This window comes from Bufo bufo, chromosome 2 (genome assembly GCF_905171765.1).
Source record: "Bufo bufo chromosome 2, aBufBuf1.1, whole genome shotgun sequence".
NCBI classification, from domain to species: domain Eukaryota; kingdom Metazoa; phylum Chordata; class Amphibia; order Anura; family Bufonidae; genus Bufo; species Bufo bufo.
This window is the reverse complement of record NC_053390.1, coordinates 495216692-495240492: the sequence shown is the minus strand read 5'-3', so window position 1 is coordinate 495240492 and position 23801 is coordinate 495216692. Positions and strand designations below refer to the sequence as shown.

Genomic DNA, 23801 nt, shown 5'->3' with positions numbered 1-23801 from the left:
AAGCACGGCAATGTCAAATTAGATCTAGAGTTTCCGGACACTTCTCTAACAAGGAAAGTAGCAGAAATTATTAGTAAATGCAACCCCCCGAACCCAACCTACTTGTCTTCCACAGCAGCATGGGGCTTCATAAATAGCATGTTGACTAAATGTTGCATTTCTGATTGTATTTATGTCATACAGTGATAAACCTGGCCAATATGTTGATTTAAATATACAATGTTATTGTATAACAACTGCAGTAGCAAAGTGCGTAATGAACGTGATAAAACATTTTGAATTGTCAAGCCACCACTCTAAATTATCTTGCCGTGTTGTTAAGAAATATTATCCAGTTATTCAGTTACCAACATAATAAATAAAGACTACAAATATTGGCATTCTTATTATTTCTCTTTCATCATTTCTTGAAGAAAGAATTATTTTTGGAACAGTTAGAAAAAAAACAGAAAACAGAGCATTACATTTGTATCCTGTTCACAGGACTAAAAATGCCATTTAAAAAAATGTCTTACAGCATAAAGATTTAGGAGCACACACAATATTACTTTTTATAGTAAATCATAAAAGAGTTTGTTAACATTACTAATTTCCTCTTTTACATTTTATAGACTTGTGACGAAGTGAGCTGGTTTTTCATCATAAGGTGTTCCATCTTTGCTTGATGGAACTATGAATCCATCACTGCTTCCCCTTCCTAGAGGATAGTATGTGTGAAGTTGATGTATTTTGTTTTGGGTAACCAAGTTTGGCATGCTTTTGTAGTATAATTCTTCTCCATCCCTAGTTTTGATTGGCGAGAAATCCATTTGAGTACTATTTGTAATGTTTCCTGTGACAGCTATGCCTGTTAGAATTGGCATGCTGGTGTACAGAAAATCTCTGTTAGGTGATTGCATTGCTTCACTGTGAGCATTGTGCTCCTTTGTTAACAAAGGGAAAACACTTTCACTGTTTTCTGGTGAAATCTTTCTCCTCGTAAAATGAAGAGGCTGAAGACTGTCTGTAGGCAAGGCCCATGAGGGCAGCAATGGAGCATCGGATTTCTCTATCAGTTCTAAACCAAGAATTTCATCATTAGTTAAACATGTAGCATCATTGAGGACTATATCATCTTTCAAATTGTTAATGTTATTGATCAACTTGTTTACTAGATTTCTACTTTGTTCACATGAGCCTTCATGGTTATTCAGATAGGAAGGTATACAGTCAGAAGTGAGCTCCTTCAAAATCTTTTTTTCTAAGGCAGATTCCTTGTGGTTAAAGCCACGGTCAATTATTTTTACACAATCACTAAGATATTCCCGTCTTGCAAGGTTATAGGTGTTCACATGGTTACCATTCAGTGGTAGAGTATCCATGACACTTGTATCTCTGGCATTGTTCAGGATTCCCTCTGGAAAACATTACAATAGAGAAAAATACTTAATGTTAAAACATTGAACAGATTATATTATTACATTTAATAACACTGCTTTCAAAATAGTTGGTAAGGTTGGAAAAAGAAGAAAAGTCTAGTACCCCTAACCTGCAAAACCTTCACTGGATTGGCCATTACAATTGCCTATGGCAGAGAGTTCCATAGTCTCACTGTTCTTACAGTAAAGAATCGTCTTCTATGTTGATGATGAAATCTTCCTTCCTTTAGATGTAGAGGACCTTGTCACAGCTACAAGACCATGTATAAAAAGGTCATCAGCAAGATCTATGTACTGTAGACTCATATATTTGTACATATTCTCTAAGCCATCTTTTTTCCACACTAAACAAAACTTGAGGACTGTATTTTTCAGAGAAGATGCACATTTAGACCCAGGTTTAGACAATAGAAAATTATTTTAAAAAAAGATTTCTACTTACAACTTAAAACTTCTATGGTAGTTTAATGGAGTGGAGTGGTTAATGCCACTAACTTTGGCGGTCTCGGGTGGAACGGGTTAAATAGTTTATGATTCACCCTAACCTATGGTTAACCTTAGCGTATTGTGTTCTCACCAGTAAAACAAACAGCTATGACACATGTAGTCACCTAACTAAGGTCTCTTTCACACAAGCGATACTAAACTTCGCTGAGTTCTGTCAGTGAAAAGCTGTTAAGTTCTAGCATTTTTTCCACAGGAATGCAATCATTTTTCATGTTTTTTTTTCCACATGCATGAAGAAAATCGGATAAATTCCACTCTACATCTCATAACAACCATCAGTGAAAAATAGCCCATTAGGCCTCATGCACATGACTGTATTTTTTGTCCGCATCTGATCAGCATTTTTTGTGGATCATATGCGTGCCCATTAATTTCTATAGGGCTGCAAAAGATGTGGAAAGTACACCAAGTGTTGTCTACATCCACATGTCCGTTCCACACAAAGATACAACAGGGGACACTTACGGTTGTGTGCATGAGGCCTTAACCCCTTAAGGACTCAGCCCTATTTCACCTTAAGGACTTGGCCATTTTTTGCAAATCTGACCAGTGTCACTTTAAGTGGTGATAACTTTAAAACGCTTTGACTTATCCAGGCCATTCTGAGATTTTTTTTTCGTCACATATTGTACTTCATGACACTGGTAAAATGAAGTCAAAAAATTTTTTTTTTTGCATAAAAAAATAACTAATTTACCAAAAATTTTGAAAAATTTGCAAATTTCAAAGTTTCAGTTTCTCTACTTCTGTAATACATAGTAATACCCCCAAAAATTGTGATGACTTTACATTCCCCATATGTCTACTTCATGTTTGAATTATTTTGGGAATGATATTTTATTTTTTGGGGATGTTACAAGGCTTAGAATTTTAGAAGCAAATCTTGAAATTTTTCAGAAATTTATAAAAACCCAATTTTTAGGGACCAATACAGCCCTGAAGTCACTTTGCGAGGCTTACATAATAGAAACCACCCAAAAATGACCCCATTCTATAAACTACACCCCTCAAGGTATTCAAAATTGATTTTACAAACTTCGTTAACCCTTTAGGTGTTGCACAAGAGTTATTGGCAAATGGGGATGAAATTTGAGAATTTCATTTTTTTGCCTAATTTTCCATTTTAACCCATTTTTTACACTAACAAAGCAAGGGTTAACAGCCAAACAAGACTGTATCTTTATTGCCCTGACTCTGCCGTTTACAGAAACATCCCATATGTGGCTGTAAACTACTGTACGGCCACACAGCGGGGCGCAGAGTGAAAGGTGCGCCGTTTGGTTTTTGGAAGGCAGATTTTGCTGGACTGGTTTATTTACACGATGTCCCATTTGAAGCCCCCCTGATACACCCCTAGAGTAGAAACTCCATGAAAGTGACCCCATCTAAGAAACTACACCCCTCAAGGTATTCAAAACTGATTTTACAAACTTTGTTAACCCTTTAGGTGTTGCACAAGATTTAATGGAAAATAGAGATACAATTTAAAAATTTCACTTTTTTGGCAGATTTTACATTTTAATATTTTTTTTCAAGTAACAAAGCAAGGGTTAACAGCCAAACAAAACTCAATATTTATTGCCCGGATTCTGTAGTTTACAGAAACACCCCATATGTGGTCGTAAACTGCTGTACGGGCACACGGTAGGGCGCAGAAGGAAAGGAATGCCATATGGTTTTTGGAAGGCAGGTTTTGCTGGACTGGTTTTTTTGACACCATGTCCCATTTGAAGCCCCCCTGATGCACCCCTAGAGTAGAAACTCCAAAAAAGTGACCCCATTTTGGAAAATAAGGGATAGGGTGGCAATTTTGTTGGTACTAGTTTAGGGTACATATGATTTTTGGTTGCTCTATATTACACTTTTTGTGCGGCAAGGTAACAAGAAATAGCTTTTTTGGCACCGTTTTTATTTTTTTGTTATTTACAACATTCATCTAAAAGGTTAGATCATGTGGTAATTTTATAGAGCAGGTTGTCACGGACGCGGCGATACCTAATATGTATACAATTTTTTTTATTTATGTAAGTTTTACACAATGATTTCATTTTTAAAACAAAAAAAGTTTTAGTGTCTCCATAGCCTAAGAGCCATAGTTTTTTAGTTGTTGGGCGATTATCTTAAGTAGGGTCTAATTTTTTGCGGGATGAGATGGCTGTTTTATTGGCACTATTTTGGGGTGCATATGAATTTTTGATTGCTTGCTATTACACTTTTTGTGACGTAAGATGACCAAAAATGGCTTTTTTTACACCGTTTTTATTTTTATTTTTTTACGGTGGTCACCTGAGGGGTTAACTCATGTGATATTTTTATAGAGCTGGTCGATACGGACGCGGCGATACCTAATATGTATACTTTTTTTTTGTTTATGTAAGTTTTACACAATGATTTCATTTTTGAAACAAAAAAAATCATGTTTTAGTGTCTCCATAGTCTGAGAGCCATAGTTTTTTCAGTTTTTTGGCGATTATCTTGGGTAGGGTATGATTTTTGCGGGATGAGATGACGGTTTGATTGTTACAATTTTGGCGTACATGCGACTTTTTTGATCACTTTTATTACCTTTTTTGGGAAGTAAGGTGGGCAAAATTTTAATTTCATCATAGTTTTTTATTTTTATGGCGTTCACCGTTCGGGTAAAGTAACATGACCGTTTTATAGATCAGGTAGTTACGGACGCGGCGATACCAAACATGTGTAGGGAATTTTCTTTTTTTCATTTTTAATCAGTGATAAATGTGTTTTTTGATTTTTACTTTTTTTTCACTTTTTTTCACTTTTTTTTTGACCCAGACCCACTTGGTTCTTGAAGATCCAGTGGGTCTGATGTCTGTATAATACAGTACAGTACAATATATATTGTACTGTACTGTATTTTACTTACACTTTGTCTGAACAGATCTCTGCCTTTAGCACAGATCTGTTCAGCACCATGGACAGCAGGATGCCTGAGACGGCGTCCTGTTGCCATGGGAACCTTCCCCGTCTGCTCAGTAGTTGTCAGAACTTCGCAGACGGGGAAGGGTAAGGACGGGGCTCTCTGGGGGCTGTCTGGGGGCTCTCTCCCTCTCCATCGGGGGGCTGCAAAGGCACAGCAGAGCTCCCTCTTACTGTTAACTTTTTCCATACAGCGGTATGGAAAGGGTTAAACGGCTGACATCGCATCACCGATGTCAGCCGTTTATACCAGGGTGTCAGCAATGTGCTGACACCCTGGTATACCACTGTACACCAACGATTATTCAAGGGGATGCGGGCGGGGGATTGCGATCCCGCCTGCCGCACCGCCCGCCTCCCACCCGCAACACCTCCCCTGCACCACCCGCCGCCATAAAACCATTCAGGGGTGCAGGGGGGGTGGAAAAAAATGTATATGCAGCATTTTGAAGTTTGATCCCCGCGGTCAGGGACCGCGGGGATCAGAATCAGCCAAAAGCGCAGCAACCCGCATCTCTGAATTGACCTGCGGTTTGTTGCGATCGCCGATACGGGGGGGTCATATGACCCCCCCCCGGCGTTGTGACAGGATGCCGGCTGAATGATTTCAGCCGGCATCCTGTGCGGATTAACCCCAGCAGCGCCGCAATCTCATTTTAAACTCGTGACGTACCGGTACGTCATGGGTCCTTAAGGACTTGGCAAACATGCCGTACCGGTACGTCCTAAGTCCTTAAGGGGTTAATGTGAAAAAAAAAAATGTTTAACAGATCCATTGACTTGAATTGACAAGTCCTGCATAAATAACAGATGAGGATAGCAAATGTGATTTTTCCTGAATGGACAGATGGTCAGTGAAAAACAATGCTCATGTGCATATATATGAAGTCAGAGTTCAGACCGTAGGATGGAACACATTCAATGTTATCATTGCTCCTCTGAAATGAGCCTAAATTTAAGTAAATGTGCTTGCTTTCATGTGCTTATTAAAGCAATTTGTTTTACTCTGTCCATGAACATGACATTATAGACACACACACAGCTCTGCAGCTAGCACCTTATATGCACAGAGCTCTGCAACATGCACATTATACACACACAAAAGTATGCAGCATGCACATTTTACACATATGCACAGGTCTTCAGGACACACATTATACATAGGGCGATGTAGCACGCACACTAAATACACATTTATACAGCTCTACTACATACACTGTATGTATACACAGCTAACCCTGCACTACACAGCTCTGCTGCACGCACATACACTCACCTAAAGAATTATTAGGAACACCTGTTCTATTTCTCATTAATGCAATTATCTAGTCAACCAATCACATGGCAGTTGCTTCAATGCATTTAGGGGTGTGGTCCTGGTCAAGACAATCTCCTGAACTCCAAATTGAATGTCAGAATGGGAAAGAAAGGTGATTTAAGCAATTTTGAGCTTGGCATGGTTGTTGGTGCCAGACGGGCCGGTCTGAGTATTTCACAATCTGCTCAGTTACTGGGATTTTCACGCACAACCATTTCTAGGGTTTACAAAGAATGGTGTGAAAAGGGAAAAACATCCAGTATGCGGCAGTCCTGTGGGCAAAAATGCGTTGTGGATGCTAGAGGTCAGAGGAGAATGGGCCGACTGATTCAAGCTGATAGAAGAGCAACGTTGACTGAAATAACCGCTCATTACAACCGAGGTATGCATCAAAGCATTTGTGAAGCCACAACACGCACAACCTTGAGGCGGATGGGCTACAACAGCAGAAGACCCCACCGGGTACCACTCATCTCCACTACAAATAGGAAAAAGAGGCTACAATTTGCACGAGCTCACCAAAATTGGACTGTTGAAGACTGGAAAAATATTGCCTGGTCTGATGAGTCTCAATTTCTTTTGAGACATTCAAATGGTAGAGTCCGAATTTGGCGTAAACAGAATGAGAACATGTATCCATCCTCTGATGGCTACTTCCAGCAGGATAATGCACCATGTCACAAAGCTCGAATCATTTTAAATTGGTTTCTTGAACATGACAATGAGTTCACTGTAGTAAAATGGCCCCCACAGTCACCAGATCTCAACCCAATAGAGCATCTTTGGGATGTGGTGGAACGGGAGCTTCGTGCCCTGGATGTGCATCCCTCAAATCTCCATCAACTGCAAGATGCTATCCTATCAATATGGGCCAACATTTCTAAAGAATGCTATCAGCACCTTGTTGAATCAATGCCACGTAGAATTAAGGCAGTTCTGAAGGCAAAAGGGGGTCCAACACCGTATTAGTATGGTGTTCCTAATAATTCTTTAGGTGAGTGTATATTGCCTATATTAGACACCTAATTATGATTACATGGATACCAAATATTGTTTTATGATATTTCATACTAAGTATGTTACAAAAGCTTTAATGGTTTTTACCTTATTATTTTTTCAGTAACAATAACTTTTTGAAATAATTTTTTTTTTACTTTTACCATAAAAGAAAAAAGCTGGAAAGTAAAAATTCAATTTTTATGTAATAACTTCTATATCAATAAAGAAGGATGTACATATGTATGTATGTTCCTCGATCACTCAAAAACACAACCATCGATTTCAACAAAACTTGGTATACACATCCCTTGCGACCTAGAAAGAAATCTTGTGGGGGTCTCAGTGTCATGGCGCGGTGTGTGTAGATAACTCCACACCAACCACAAGAGGGAAGGGAAAAGGTACTAGGCCTGGAAACTAGGGAAAGGGGAAAAGGTGACCACCTAGTGAATCCCTAAACCGAGCCCTGACTACTATAAGTATGAACAGACCTTGAAGGTAGGAATGTTCATACGCTGGAACCTAGGGCACTATCTGACCCTAAAGGGCCCTGGAAATAGTGTCCTCCAAGCTGAAGGAACAGGAGACTACCTCAGGGCTAATACCAAAAGGTAGGGGAAAACCACGAACAAAAAATAGGGAAAAGACACTTAACTCCACAGTATGCAGACGAGCAGAAACTCATAGGAGAACCAGACACCAGATCTTCACAACATGAAAGGAGCTATCAACCTCATAGCATGATGGGTGAGACCAGACTAAATAGAAGAGTTGGAATACCCACTTAGGCAACACCTGAGGCAAGGGGTGTGGTCATACCCAGCAACAACACAGCAACAAGTGAAATCAGAGAGGCTGTAAGATCACATCACGTGCAGCCAGTCTCTTAGATCTTCTGACCCCTGTCACAGGAGAGACTGTTACAATACCCCCCTTCTACGGGTGGCCTCTGGACACCCAGGACTGACTTTATCGGGATGAGCTCTGTGAAAGGCTTTCACCAGACGACTAGCATTAACATCGGCCGCTAGAACCCACATCCTCTCCTCTGGTCCGTAACCCCTCCAGTGGACGAGATACTGGAGGGATCTACTGAGAATTCGTGAGTCCACTATCCTGGAGATGAGAAATTCCAGATTACTATCCACCATGACAGGAGCAGGAGGCAAGGAGGACTGTTCAACACATCTTTTCAACAATCTTTTCAACAATGACTTATGGAACACATTATGAATCTTCAAAGCCTGAGGAAGTTCAAGACGAAAGGCTACCAGGTTAATAATGACAGCGATCTTATATGGACAGTGGATCTGCTCCTAGGGTGTCCTGTGAGAACCGTACAGTGATGTTCCTCGAACACCTTGTGATGTAATTCAGAAGGAACAAACAACTTTTTCTGTAAAGTTAATGTAACTAAGAAAAAATTATGGAGAAAAAAACATTATAATAAATGTGTTTTCGTAACAAACTATTAAATTATTTATAGTTATTGGTAAAAAAGATAAATAAAAATGGTACTATTTTTCCCTTCATTAACCCATTACAAAAGTTGATATAAATTAAAATCTTACTTATGTGTATGGCAAAACATCCCAATGAAAAAGCAAAGTTATGGTTGTTACGGTTAACAAATTCCTGATGGCAACCCTGCAGGTAGTTATCACTGCTTTTGCTTCTTTGCACATTTCTTATACAGTACAGACCAAAAGTTTGGACAAACCTTCTCATTCAAAGAGTTTTCTTTATTTTCATGACTATGAAAATTGTAGATTCACACTGAAGGCATCAAAACTATGGCATCCACACATGTGGAATTATATACATAACAAACAAGTGTGAAACAACTGAAAATATGTCATATTCTAGGTTCTTCAAAGTAGCCACCTTTTGCTTTGATTACTGCTTTGCACATGGCATTCTCTTGATGAGCTTCAAGAGGTAGTCCCCTGAAATGGTTTTCACTTCACAGGTGTGCCCTGTCAGGTTTAATAAGTGGGATTTATTGCCTTATAAATGGGGTTGGGACCATCAGTTGCGTTGAGGAGAAGTCAGGTGGATACACAGCTGATAGTCCTACTGAATAGACTGTTAGAATTTGTATTATGGCAAGAAAAAAGCAGCTAAGTAAAGAAAAACTAGTGGCCATCATTACTTTAAGAAATGAAGGTCAGTCAGTCAGCCGAAAAATTTGGAAAACTTTGAAAGTATGGGCTATTTGACCATGAAGGAGAGTGACGGGGTGCTGCGCCAGATTACCTGGCCTCCACAGTCACCGGACCTGAACCCAATCGAGATGGTTTGGGGTGAGCTGGACCGCAGAGTGAAGGCAAAAGGGCCAACAAGTGCTAAGCATCTCTGGGAACTCCTTCAAGACTGTTGGAAGACCATTTCAGGGGACTACCTCTTGAAGCTCATCAAGAGAATGCCAAGAGTGTGCAAAGCAGTAATCAAAGCAAAAGGTGGCTACTTTGAAGAACCTAGAATATGACATATTTTCAGTTGTTTCACACTTGTTTGTTATGTATATAATTCCACATGTGTTAATTCATAGTTTTTATGCCTTCATAGTCATGAAAATAAAGAAAACTCTTTGAATGAGAAGGTGTGTCTAAACTTTTGGTCTGTACTGTATATATATATAGTAGCAAGGAACCTACACGTAAAAGCCTAAATATGTAAAAACATTATAAATACTAAATACTATATTCATGTTAATAAAAATTGGTGGTAGAGGTAAAATTAAAAATAAAATTAACACTAAGACTAATGATAATAATAATAAAAATCATAATAATAATACTGATCGTGGTAAATATATACACATATGTGTATGATGAACGCAGTAAGCACACACACATTCTACTGCTGCTGTTAGATGCCCCAGGACCTTCATTACTGCCAGAATAGAGGTCTGTCTGGATTTCCTTAACTGCAATATCAGTTAGTGCATGGTGGAAATTCTCTTTTGGGAGGAATAGTGTCATCACTGTACAGCTCAATATACAATCTGTGATAAAGTCCTGAAATTTCTTGCTGGAAGTAGATCGAACTTGGCCCAATTGATGTAGAATTCCAAGTTCTGGAGCAGAAGAGACTAAAGACGTTCCACAGATGAGGCAATCAGAAGTTGATTGTCTAGATAAGGGATAATCTTAATACCCAGAAGATGAAGCCAGGCCACCACAACAATAAACATATTTGTGAATACTCCAAGAGCAGTAGAGTGGCCAAACAACATACATCTGAAATGGACATGATGAATTCAACCTAGATGACACTAGGCCACTTGAAGGTACCTTACAGACTGGATGGATGGTCATGTGAAAACAGGTGTCTGTCAAGTTGAGAGATGCAATGAAGTCTCCTTTTTACAGTATGATGGTGACAGATTTTAGGGTGTCCATTCTGAACTTTACTTTTTGCAGAAACATGTTGACATAATGGAGATCTATGATGTGTCTCCATTTATTTTCTGGCTTTGGAACTAGAAAAAACGGGAGAATCTTGACCTTCCTGATCCAAAGGAACAGGTTCCACAGCCCATTTTTTAAGGGAATTCTTCTAGAAGCATTATCACTCGAAGATCTTCTCCCTGGTTTAGAATGAATTTGCCTGAAGGAGGTTGGAGAAATTCAAGAAAATAACTTCTTCTTACAGTAGAAGGCCTGGCTTCAGAATTCAGTTTTAGACGGTCGTTTCTCTGTATATCATTTGAACTTGTTAGTAAACCTACCTAAGTCTGACTCTTCTGCCTTTCTTTTGAAATCTTGCCCTGAAGACTTGACCAGGTCCCCTCTAACCGAAAAATATAGCAGATTTCTTATACACCTGTTGGAAGACAAGACCCTTCTCATCCTTATTGGCCTTGGGGATCTTATCACCTTTTCTGCCAAAGACGATGATATCCCCTTATTATGGTTTGAACTAGTCTGGTAGTGTTACCCAGGACAATGTTCTTGCAATTTGGCAACAGCAGGATCAACTTGGCTGGGGTCTCTCAACTTTTAGATTCTGAAGGGTCTCCTTTTCATGGTCTACAATGGGCACATCCTATAAGCACTCTCTAGAGAAGTGTATTTCACCTACCTATTAGCCTCCGAGATTTTCAAAACCGTCACCAACAAGTGACCCCCACTGGAAGTTCGTCTACTAATATCCGGAGATACACAAAGAAATTGGAGCGCTCCAAAGATAAAGACCCGGAATTTCAGCCATTCAAACTGGTCAGTACAACTATAAGTTCACCTCTCGCGATATTACACCCTGACCGTATAACCGGATCTGAGATTTGTGGATAACAATCGAGAGAGACCAGAGACGAACTAACCAGGTGGGACGCTAATCACTGAGAACCACGTGAATAAATACCGTGAGTAAAATCAAAAGGATTGAATATTGGGACTGCAGGATAATCGACATTCACCTGTGAGTAACAACTTGGTGTCCGATTGGATACTTTATCGAATATTTATATCGGACAATTCTGAATATTTGAAAAAGTGCCTTGCATGGATTTTGCATGTTATATTGCATATAAGAAAGGAATGCCAATACTATTATAAGTAATAGATTGACACTTTTGGCTTGCGATATTTTTGCACATTCAGGACGTATGGTCCCCTTCTTTTTGGACTTTTTTTGAGTTTTTATTGAAGTTTTAGGTATTTTTAGGGACTGATTTTGTCTCACTGCAGCGATTGTTATTTTAATATTGTATTGTAATGTTGTATTTTAATATATTTTGCCAATTAAATATTGTGTAACAACACTATTACTATTGCTCTATTTCCATGCGAGGGAGTGCCAGTCTCATACTACATAATATATACTTTTTATTACATCACAGTAATTCACAGTGCACCAATCACAGCCCATAGTAATGTGGATGCTTATAGCCATCCAATTACTCATGTATCTCCCATGCAATGTTTATGTTTCCCTTGCCAATGACATAAAATAATCCAGTTATATGTACAGTACAGACCAAAAGTTTGGACACACCTTCTCATTCAAAGAGTTTTCTATATTTTCATGACTATGAAGGCATCAAAACTATGAATTAACACATGTGGAATTATATACATAACAAACAAGTGTGAAACAACTGAAAATATGTAATAGTCTAGGTTCTTCAAAGTAGCCACCTTTTGCTTTGATTACTGCTTTGCACACTCTTGGCATTCTCTTGATGAGCTTCAAGAGGTAGTCCCCTGAAATGGTCTTCCAACAGTCTTGAAGGAGTTCCCAGAGATGCTTAGCACTTGTTGGCCCTTTTGCCTTCACTCTGCGGTCCAGCTCACCCCAAACCATCTCGATTGGGTTCAGGTCCGGTGACTGTGGAGGCCAGGTCATCTGGCGCAGCACCCCATCACTCTCCTTCATGGTCAAATAGCCCTTACTTTCAACGTTTTCCCAATTTTTCGGCTGACTGACTGACCTTCATTTCTTAAAGTAATGATGACCCCTCGTTTTTCTCTACTTAGCTGCTTTTTTCTTGCCATAATACATATTCTAACAGTCTATTCAGTAGGACTATCAGCTGTGTATCCACCTGAATTCTCCTCAACGCAACTGATGGTCCCAACCTCATTTATAAGGCAAGAAATCCCACTTTTTAAACCTGACAGGGCACACCTGTGAAGTGAAAACCATTTCAGGGGACTACCTCTTGAAGCTCATCAAGAGAATGCCAAGAGTGTGCAAAGCAGTAATCAAAGCGAAAGGTGGCTACTTTGAAGAACCTAGAATATGACATATTTTCAGTTGTTTCACACTTGTTTGTTATGTATATAATTCCACATGTGTTAATTCATAGTTTTGACGCCTTCAGTGTGAATCTACAATTTTCATAGTCATGAAAATAAAGAAAACTCTTTGAATGAGAAGGTGTGTCCAAACTTTTGGTCTGTACTGTATATGTAAATATCTATAGAGACAAACAAAAAACTCTAACAAATTCATACCTATCTTACCTATGTCTCATATCAGTTTACATATCTCACCTTTATCTCTATGTCTGTCTATCTTAAAAGATGAGCAAATCCTTTCTAAACAAATCAGATTAGTTCTAAACGTCACAAAAATCTGCCAAATGAATTGTGGACCAATTGCATAAAAACAGCACCCAGCGCTATTTTACTGTAGATTTTGGCAGGGGAAAAATCATGACGGGGGAAGTGGGGGGGGGGACATAACAGTGGGAGGAAGTGGTGGGGGGGGGGGGTTGCCCTGATTGGTTCATAGGCTGACAGACAGCCTGGATTGTTGAGCGGGCAGTAGGAAGTAGGCAAAGAGGTGCCTATCTGAGTCAGTAGAAGTGCCACAGTGTGTTCAGCTTGTGAACTGGAAGTAGTGTGTGTGGCAGTGTCTGCCCCAAAAAATTATTACAAAGTTACAAGCAACTATTGTAATGTGATAGGGACACTATAGAGAAAGAATGGAAAGATACAATTGTGTAGATTTTAGGGAATTTGATCATGAGTGTTCACAGGAGGCTGGTCACATTGTGCATAGAACTGCTTGCTGCTACAACAATGCAGTCTATTAGTGCTACATTACAAAACCAAAACCCTACATGTAAAAAAACATTTTTATATGAACAGAGAGACAGCTTTTTTTTTTTTTTTTAAAACCTCAAATTTCTATAGTTCATTATTGCCAGAATAGCACCCCTGTAGCATTAACAACATTTTATACCAGTCAAATTGAAAGCAGAGTTCAAAGAAATGTCACCACCAAACACCGCATTGTTATATTGGTGGCAGCAGACGCATTATTGCATTGCACTGTGTATTTTATAGTACAAAAATATAATTGTTCAACCAGTGCTATTAAATGCATACATAGTTCAGAATATTTCACTGCCAACACTGCATTGCTATACTGGTGATAGTGTATACATTATTGCATCACAACATGTACTTTACAGTACAAAAATGTAATTGTTGAACCAGTCCAGTGATATTAAACACATACATAGTTAAAATAAATTTCACCGCAAACACTGCATTGTTATATTGGTGGTAGGAGATGCAATATTGCATTGCACAGTGTGTTTTATAGTACAGAAATGTTATTGTTGAACCAGTCCATTGATATTCAACAAACACATATGGGGTCATTAATCATTCTGAAATAAGCCTAAATTAGGCGTATTTGAGGAGAAGATGGCGCTGAAGTTATGGTGATGATTGTGCTTCTTCATAGCTTTGGCAGAACCACTGCCGGATTAGGGCTTTATAAAAACCAACGTCTAAAACGTCGGTCTTAATAAATGTGCCCCATAGTTCAAAGAAATTTCCCTACCAACACTGCATCGTTATATTGGTAGTAGTGGATGCATTATTGCATCGTGTGTTTTATAGTAAAAAAATTTGATTGCTGAACCAGTGATATTAAACAAATAAAAGTTTAAAAGAAAACCTTACTGTCAACAATGCATTGTTATATTGGTGGTAGCGGAGACATTATTGCATTGCACTGTGTGTTTTATAGTATAAAAATGTAATTGTTGAATCAGTCCAGTGACATTAAATGGATATATAGTTCAAAGAAATTTCACTGACAACATTGCATCATTATATTGGTGGAGCAAATTATTGCATGCACCGTGTGTTTTATATTACAGTATAAAATGTAATTTTTAAATCAGTCCATGTATATAGAATAGTTACATAGTTCAAAGAAATGTCACCAACACTGCATCATTACAGTTGCAAGAAAAAGTATGTGAACCCATTGGAATGATATGGATTTCTGCACAAATTGGTCATAAAATGTGATCTGATCTTCATCTAAGTCACAACAATAGACAATCACAGTCTGCTTAAACTAATAACACACAAAGAATTAAAAGTTACCATGTTTTTATTGAACACACCATGTAAACATTCACAGTGCAAGTGGAAAAAGTATGTGAACCCTTGGATTTAATAACTGGTTGAACCTCCTTTGGCAGCAATAACTTCAACCAAACGTTTCCTGTAGTTGCAGATCAGACGTGCACAATGGTCAGGAGTAATTCTTGACCATTTCTCTTTACAGAACTGTTTCAGTTCAGCAATATTCTTGGGATGTCTGGTGTGAATCGCTTTCTTGAGGTCATGCCACAGCATCTCAATCGGGTTGAGGTCAGGACTCTGACTGGGCCACTCCAGAAGGCGTATTTTCTTCTCTTTAAGCCATTCTGTTGTTGATTTACTTCTATGCTTTGGGTCGCTGTCCTGATGCAACACCCATCTTCTGTTGAACTTCAGCTGGTGGACAGATGGCCTTAAGTTCTCCTGCAAAATGTCTTGATAAACTTGGGAATTCATTTTTCCTTTGATGATAGCAATCCGTCCAGGCCCTGACGCAGCAAAGCAGCCCCAAACCATGAAGCCCCGACCACCATACTTCACAGTTGGGATGAGGTTTTGATGTGGGTGTGCTGTGCCTCTTTTTCTCCACACATAGTGTTGTGTGTTTCTTCCAAACAACTCAACTATGGTTTCATCTGTCCACAGAATATTTTGCCAGTACTGCTGTGAAACATCCAGGTGCTCTTGTGCAAACTGTAAACGTGCAGCAATGTTTTTTTTGGACAGCAGTGGCTTCCTCTGTGGTATCCTTCCATGAAATCCATTCTTGTTTAGTGTTTTACGTATCGTAGATTCGCTAACAGGGATGTTAGCATATGCCAGAGACTTTTGTAAGTCTTTAGCTGACACTCTAGGATTCTTCTTCACCTCATGGAGCAGTATGCGCTGTGCTCTTGCAGTCATCTTTACAGGACGGCCACTCCTAGGGAGAGTAGCAGCGGTGCTGAACTTTCTCCATTTCTAGACAATTTGTCTTACCATGGACTGCTGAACATCAAGGCTTTTGGAGATACTTTTTTAACCCTTTCCAGCTTTATGCAAGTCAACAATTCTTAATCGTAGGTCTTCTGAGAGCTATGCATTGCTCTGTGCAAGATCTGCAGGATTAACAGTACATGTCTTTCACGGCCTAATGTGTTTTGGGGCAAGGTACACCGCAGCATGTAGGCCAGGTGCTATTGACACCTCCACGTTTCAGTTGGTCTGGTTCCCAAACCAGCCACATATCTGCCTCCTCCACCTCCTCCTCCATGGACATTCTCCAATCCCCAACAGTACCTGGGAAGAGAGTTCTCCCACTCCCCCTCGCCATTACCCTGCTATGTTAGAGCAAATCGGCTGTGCCAGAGTAGCTACACATCTGATAAAGTGCATCAAGAAGAAAATATCCAGCTGGCTGTCTCCCAGCCAGCTCCAATTGGGCTAGGTAGTCAGCGGCAATGGCAGGAACATCATGGTGGAGCTGCATTTTGGGGAAATAACACATGCTGCCTGCATGGTGCTTGGGATCAATTTAGTCATGCACTGACTTGAATATTTCCTCACATTTCAGCCATTCTTATGTAGCACAGAATGCCCTACTAGACTTGCAGTGACAGAACACTCTGCTGTTACAGTGCCTAATCCGTGACTTTGCAACTCACTGGCATTCCACCTTGCAGATGTTAGAGTGCCTGAATGAGCACCGTAAGGTGTTGAATGATTTTGTCAAGCACCAGACTACGTCAGCAGGGACAATGTGTTGATTCAAGGTGAGGTGAGGGTCAGCTGCTGATCTGACCATCTAAAACATTAGGGGGTGAAGGCCTGCTGCAGAGCTGACAATCGAAAAAATTATGGTTGAGGGTCTGCTGGTGAGCTGACTCTCTAAAACATTAGGGGCGAGTGCCTGCAGCTGATCTGACCATCTAAAAAATTATGGTTGAGGGCCTGCTGCTGAGCTGAACATCGAAAAAATTATTGTTGAGGGCCTGCTGCTGAGCTGACCATTGAAAAAATTATGGTTGAGGGACTGCTGCACAGCTGACCATCGAAAAATTATGTTTGAGGGTCTGCTGGTGAGCTGACTCTCTAAAACATTAGGGGCGACTGCCTGCTGCTGATCTGACCATGAAAAAAATTATAGTTGAGGGCCTGCTGCTGATCTGATCATGGAAAAAATTATGGTTGAAGGTCTGCTGGTGAGCTGACTCTCTAAAACATTAGGGGCGAGTGTCTGCTGCTGATCTGACCATGAAAAAAATTATGGTTGAGGGTCTGCTGCTGATCTGACCATGGAAAAAATTATGGTTGAGGGCCTGCTGCTGAGCTGATCATCGAAAAAATGATGGTTGAGGGCCTGCTGCTGAGCTGACCCTCTAAAACATTAGGAGCGAGGGCAGCCTAATAAGCATGTTGATATGATGGAGGAGGAGGACGAGAAAAGGAAGATTGAACCATATACCCTTTTTTGTGGTGGAAGGGGTGCATGGGAGTACAGTGTATTCAATACACAATAAAAGCCACATTTAAAGTGCCTTTATGTTCAGCCGCTTTCCTCTGGTGGAGTAGAGAAGTCAGGGGCAATCCAGGCCATGTTCATTTTGATAAGAGTCAACCTGTCAGCATTTTCAGTTGACAGGCGGATGCGCTTGTCTGTCATTATGCCCCCAGCAGCACTAAATACCCGTTTTGACAAAACGTTGGCGGTAGGGCAGGCCAGCACCTCCAAGGCGTAGAGCGCCAGTTCGTGCCAGGTGTCCAGCTTAGACACCCAATAGGTGTAAGGCACAGAAGGATCACTGAGGACTCTCTGCTATGTACTCCTTCACCATCTTACAAAACTTTTCTCTCCTTGTGACACTAGGCCGCGCATCAGGGTGAAGGTGCTAGCGGGGTATCATGAAACTGTCCCAGGCCTTGGAGAGTGTTGCCTTGCCTCTGTTGGAACTGCTGTGTGTTCACCTCATCTCCCCTCCTTGGTTGCACAAGGAACTACGTACTCTGCCTCCAGCGTTGTCAGCTGGAAATGTTTGGAGCAATTTTTCCACAAGTACCTTCTGATATTGCACAATTTTGCTAGTTCTCTCCACCACATGAATGAGAGATGAGAAGTTCTCTTTGTAGCAGTGGTCGAGAAGGGTGAACAACCAGTAATCAGTGTTGGCCAAAATGCGTATAACGCGAGGGTCACGGGAAAGGCAGCATAACATAAAGTCAGCTATGTGTGCCAGAGTCTCAACAGACAAGACTTTGCTGTCCTCATCAGGAGGATGACTCTCAATCTCCTCATCCTATTCCTCCTATTCGGCCCATCCACGCTGAACAGATGGAATAAACCTGCTATGGGTACTACCTGTGACGGTATCATCCGTGTCACCGTCTAGTATTCCCTTCTCTCCTTGAATTAGCACAGCCAAATAATCCACAGAGCAATAAATCGCTATTATCGCTAGTATCGCTGGTATCGCCGGTATCGCCAAATAAGTCTATACATTAGCCCAAGCTGAATGCTAGGAATACTTTACTGGAAGGCCTCACATTGAAAAAATACAATTGCTTTTATCCCCTGCTCCCATGCAAGGGAGACACCCACAACAAACATACATTAACCCATAACACAAAGGTTACAACCCACATAGACTCCTCCCCTCAGCCTGTGATATAATCATAGTACACCATGGTTAACATAATCAACACAGGCAGGAGAATACACATTGCCCTCTGTCCTGAGAGACAATCGAATTACAACTCGGTTGTCTCCAGGACAGAGGACAATCGCCAATACACACAGAGAGACAATGGAACAGACATCACTTACTCAAACATACAATGTCCCACCCTTTACAATACACATAGACATTTAACACATCCCAAAATGGCACGAATTAGACCAGGAATTCAAAAGTTAGTACAAGTCTCTTTGGCCTGGCTGTACTCATGGCTTTTCTGCACAAAACCGGTGCATTCAACATGGGACCATAATCACATGGTAAGAGGCTGGCAAGTAGTCCTCTCCAAGCACTCGTGGCCACCTCAAAAGAGGGGAGCTTGTCACATATCTTCCCTTTGGGGTTAAGACTAAACAGGTATCTGACCTCCTGTCGGTCAGTACCTAGACTAGTCGGGAAGCCCACCCACAAAGAAACATTAGCAGAGTTGCCCACCCACGGTAAATAGTTAACAGGGTAGCTTACCCACCAGGGACTGTACTGGTCTGTAGGTCCCAGGTTGTGGTGAAACAGTTCCGCATCCTCAGTCTCCCTGGTGCAGCTAGGCAAACCGCTGGGGCTACTTGGGGAACAGCGGCCAGCGGCGTTCTGCACTGATGCCAGCACTTCTGCTGGGGCGAGGGGGGTGCAAGCCAGTCCTGTAACAAGGGGGTCGGTGGAGCAGAGGCTAGCAGCGCTCTGCCCAGATGCCAGCTCTTCCGCTGGGAAGGGATCAGTGGGTATCGCAGGCTCATCCCCTGCCCCCAGAACTCGGTTGGAGGGATCAGTGGGTATCGCAGGCTCATCCCCTGCCCCCAGAACTCGGTTGGAGGGATCAGTGGGCATCGCAGGCTCATCCCCTGCCAATAGAACTCGGCTGGAGGGATCAGTGGGCATCGCAGGCTCATCCCCTGCCCCCAGAACTCTGTTGGAGGGATCAGTGGGTATTGCAGGCTCATCCCCTGCCAACAGAACTCGGCTGGAGGGATCAGTGGGCATCGCAGGCTCATCCCCTGCCCCCAGAACTCGGTTGGGAAGTAGCTGGGAAGGGGAGGGCTCGCATACCTCCTCCTCCTGATTCTCGCTGCGGAGATGGCTGGGGATCTGGACCGACCGTCCAGCATCCCTGTAGGACTGGCACAGAGGCCGCGGTCTCATCTGCGCCCGTGCAGAGGGGCTTGTGTTCCCCTTTTCCCGGTATCTCCGGCTGCTGTTGGAAGGTGAGGCCGGTTGCCTTTCCTCCCCCTGACTCTGGTTGCTGTAGGGCAGAGGGACCCAGCATCTCCTCCCCCTGGAACTCAGGTTGCCGCTGGGGAGAGAGACCGGTTGTCTCCTCTCCCTGTGATATGCACTGCCGCTGGAGATCTGGGCAGGCGGCCCAGCATCCCTGTAGGGCTGGTAGAGAGACCTCAGTCCCATCTCCACCTGCCATTTGTGGGTTCTCCCAGGACAAGTCTATGAGGTTGCTCACCTCTGAGGTTGGTTGGGCAAAAGAGGGTATAATTTCCAGGCAATCCTCTGGGCTGAGGGATGGTGGTTGAGCTAGGTTGAACAGTTGACGGTAGCTCTGCTCCAGCTCCCACTCCATGGTGACTAGATGAATCAGGTCTGGCCCAAGGTCGTCCGCTCGGGAAAGGTCCAGCTCGGTTTCCCTGATGTCGTGGATGTCCCAGAACCGACATTCTGTGGGGCATCCAAAGTCATCGCCCTCATCAAAGGCTTCCCACAGTAAGCCCGGACCATTATAATCCTCTCCCTCCGGCAGATAGTGGTTAGTCATCCATTGGTTGCGCTGGGTGGCATACCACTTTAGTGCCCGGTACGCTTTGTCCAGCCACAACTCCCTCCAAATCAGGGTCCACAGTTCTGTCACCCACTCAGCCAAGGGTTGCTTTCCTAGGAAGGGTGACCGCAGGACCACGAGTACCTGGAACCTCTGTTCCTCACCGGGATGGCTCTCTCTCCGCTGCCGCTGTACCTCCTCCAAGGCGTCATACCACAGCCCCTTTCGAGTGGCATCTCTGTAGTCCAGTATGCCCTCCTCTGATACAGGCCCATCCTGTTGGGCCAAGTACTGCTGCAACCTCCAGCGAAACTCCTCTTCCATGTTTCTGTGGATAGGAACGCTGCCCGGTAGCTAGCTCTGTCCCTTGAGCTCCTTCAAAGCCAGGGTCGCTGCACGAGTGCCAGCGTTGCCCTCCATGCACCATACACTAGTGCCTTCCTTGAATCCTCTGTGCAGGGAAAAAGAAGGGAAAATCCCGCTGCTTGCCACCAGTTGTGACGGTATCATCCGTGTCACCGTCTAGTATTCCCTTCTCCCCTTGAAATAGCACAGCCAAATAATCCACAGAGCAATAAATCGCTATTATCGCTAGTATCGCCGGTATCGCCAAATAAGTCTATACATTAGCCCAAGCTGAATGCTAGAAATACTTTACTGGAAGGCCTCACATTGAAAAAATACAATTGCTTTTATCCCCTGCTCCCATGCAAGGGAGACACCCACAACAAACATACATTAACCCATAACACAAAGGTTACAACCCACATAGACTCCTCCCCCCGGCCTGTGATATAATCATGGTACACCATGGTTAACATAATCAACACAGGCAGGAGAATACACATTGCCCTCTGTCCTGAGAAACAATCGAATTACAACTCGGTTGTCTCCAGGACAGAGGACAATCGCCAATACACACAGAGAGACAATGGAACAGACATCACTTACTCAAACATACAATGTCCCACCCTTTACAATACACATAGACATTTAACACATCCCAAAATGGCACGAATTAGACCAGGAATTCAAAAGTTAGTATAAGTCTCTTTGGCCTGGCTGTACTCATGGCTTTTCTGCACAAAACCGGTGCATTCAACATGGGACCATATTCACATGGTAAGAGGCTGGCAAGTAGTCCTCTCCAAGCACTCGTGGCCACCTCAAAAGAGGGGAGTTTGTCACACTACCCTCTGTAGCAGAGGCAAACGTCTCTTGCTCCTCCTCCTCATCCAATCCGCGCTGAGAAGACGAACGGAGGGTGGTCTGGCTATCACCCTATGTACTGTCTTCCCCCATTTTCACCTCTTCCACATGCAAAGCGTCCTCCTTCATTGTGAGCAGCAAGTGTTTAAGGAGACACAGAAGTGGGATGGTCATGCTGATAATAACGGCATCGCCGCTCACCATCTGTGTTGATTCCTCAAAGTTGCGTAAAACCTCACAGAGGTCAGACATCCATGTCCACTTGTCGCTTGTGAAGAGCAGAAGCTGACTGGAAAGACGACGACCATGTTGCAGCTGGTATTTCACTACTGTCCTCTGCTGTTCACAAAGCCTGGCCAACACGTGGAACGTGGAGTTCCAGCGCGTGCTCACGGCGCACAACAGTCGGTGAGCTGGCAATTGCAAGCGCTGCTGCAGCGTTGCCAGACCGGCGGCAGCTGTAGATGACTTTCGGAAATGGGTACACACACAGTGCACCTTCACCAGTAGCTCAGGCAAATTGGGGTATGTTTTGAGAAACCACTGAACCACTAAGTTGAACACGTGGGCTAGGCATGGTATGTGTGTGAGCTTGCCGAGCTCCAAAGCCGCCACCAAGTTACAGCCATTATTACACACAACCATGCCTGGTTCTAAGTTGAGTGGCGAGAGCCACAGCTCAGTCTGATCCCTTATACCCTGCCACAGCTCTGCGGCGGTGTGCTGTTTGTAACCTAAACATATTAATTTCAGGACGGCCTGTTGTCGCTTCCCTACTGCAGCGCTACACTGCTTCCAGCTACTGACTAATGGCTGACTGGTGCTGCAAGATAAGGATTCAGAGGTGGAAATGGAGGAGGAGAACGGGGGGTTGCAGCCACCATTGTAGGTGGTAGTGGAAATCCTGATGGAAGTAAGGCCCGCAATTCTTAGCATCGGTAGCACCTGTGCCATCCCAGGGTACAACTCTCTCCCGGCCTCCACGACGTTCACCCAGTGTGCCGTCAGGGAAATGTAGCGTCCCTGTCCACAAGCACTTGTCTATGTGTCAGTCCTTAAGTGGACCTTCCCAATAACTGCGTTGGTCAGGGCACGGGTGATTTTACGGGACACATGCTGGTGTAAGGCGGGGACGGCACACCGTGAAAAATAATGGCGACTGGGGACTGAGTAACGAGGGACCGCTGGCGCCATCAGGCTGCGGAAAGCCTTAGTGTCCGCAAGTTTAAATTGCAACATTTCCAGGGCCAGCAATTTGGAAAGATGCACATTTAGTGCTATGGCCTGTGGGTGGGTGGCTGGGTATTTGCACTTTCATTCTAAGGCCTAGGGTATGGACATCTGTACGCTGCACTGGGACACAGAAGTGGATGTGCTAGCTGATGGTTCTTGCGAAGGTCCAGGTGCAGGGCCGGAGGCATCCGGGCCTGCGTCTTGGACAGGGAATTGGCTAGCACATAACACAGGGGAAGAGGAGGCAGTGGTGTGACCCGCAGACACTGATTATGTACCCAGGCGTTCGGCCCACTTATTAGGGTGCTTTTATGCCATGTGGTGGATCATGCTGGTGGTGGTGAGGTTGCTAGTGTTCACGCCCCTGCTCATTTTGGTACGGCAGAGGTTGCAAATGACAATTCTTTTATCGTCCGCACTTTCCTCAAAAAAGCGCCAGACTGCGGAACACCTACTCCTTGGCAAGGGAGATTGCCGCAGGGGTGGGGGCTCCGGGGGACAGTTGCGGGCCTGTTTGGAGTGGCCCGCCTTCTACCTTTTTCTACCCCACTGTCTCTTCCAGCCTGTTGCGGTGCTGCGGATCCCTCCCCCTCTGTACTGCTGTCCTCGCTCAGTTTGCCACCTTCTCAGGTTGGGTCAGTGATTTCTTCGTCCACCACCTCCTCTTCCACTTCCTCACTCTGGTCATCCTCCTGACTTGTTGACCTAACAACCTCACTTATTGACAACTGTGTCTCATCCTCATCATCAACCTCTTGAGACACTAATTGCCGTTCCCCACCGCCATCTTCTTGTGACTGTGGATGCTCAAGAGTTTGGGCAACGGTGCACACGATCTCCTCATGT

The 23801-nt window shown here is 43.1% G+C and overlaps 1 protein-coding gene across 2 annotated transcripts in view; it reads right to left on the bottom strand.

The window, feature by feature from the left end:
* Positions 1–385: 385 nt before the first annotated feature.
* Positions 386–23801, bottom strand: part of ADGRL3 (adhesion G protein-coupled receptor L3) — a 1148457-nt gene continuing 1125041 nt past the window's right edge. The window contains exon 23 of one of the 2 annotated variants that reach the window (XM_040417792.1): positions 386–1396. In XM_040417792.1, coding sequence (XP_040273726.1) covers positions 606–1396 — 791 coding nt within the window. In that variant the 3' untranslated portion in view covers positions 386–605. The remainder of the gene's footprint in view (positions 1397–23801) is intronic. The other variant, XM_040417793.1, reaches the window with a different exon arrangement.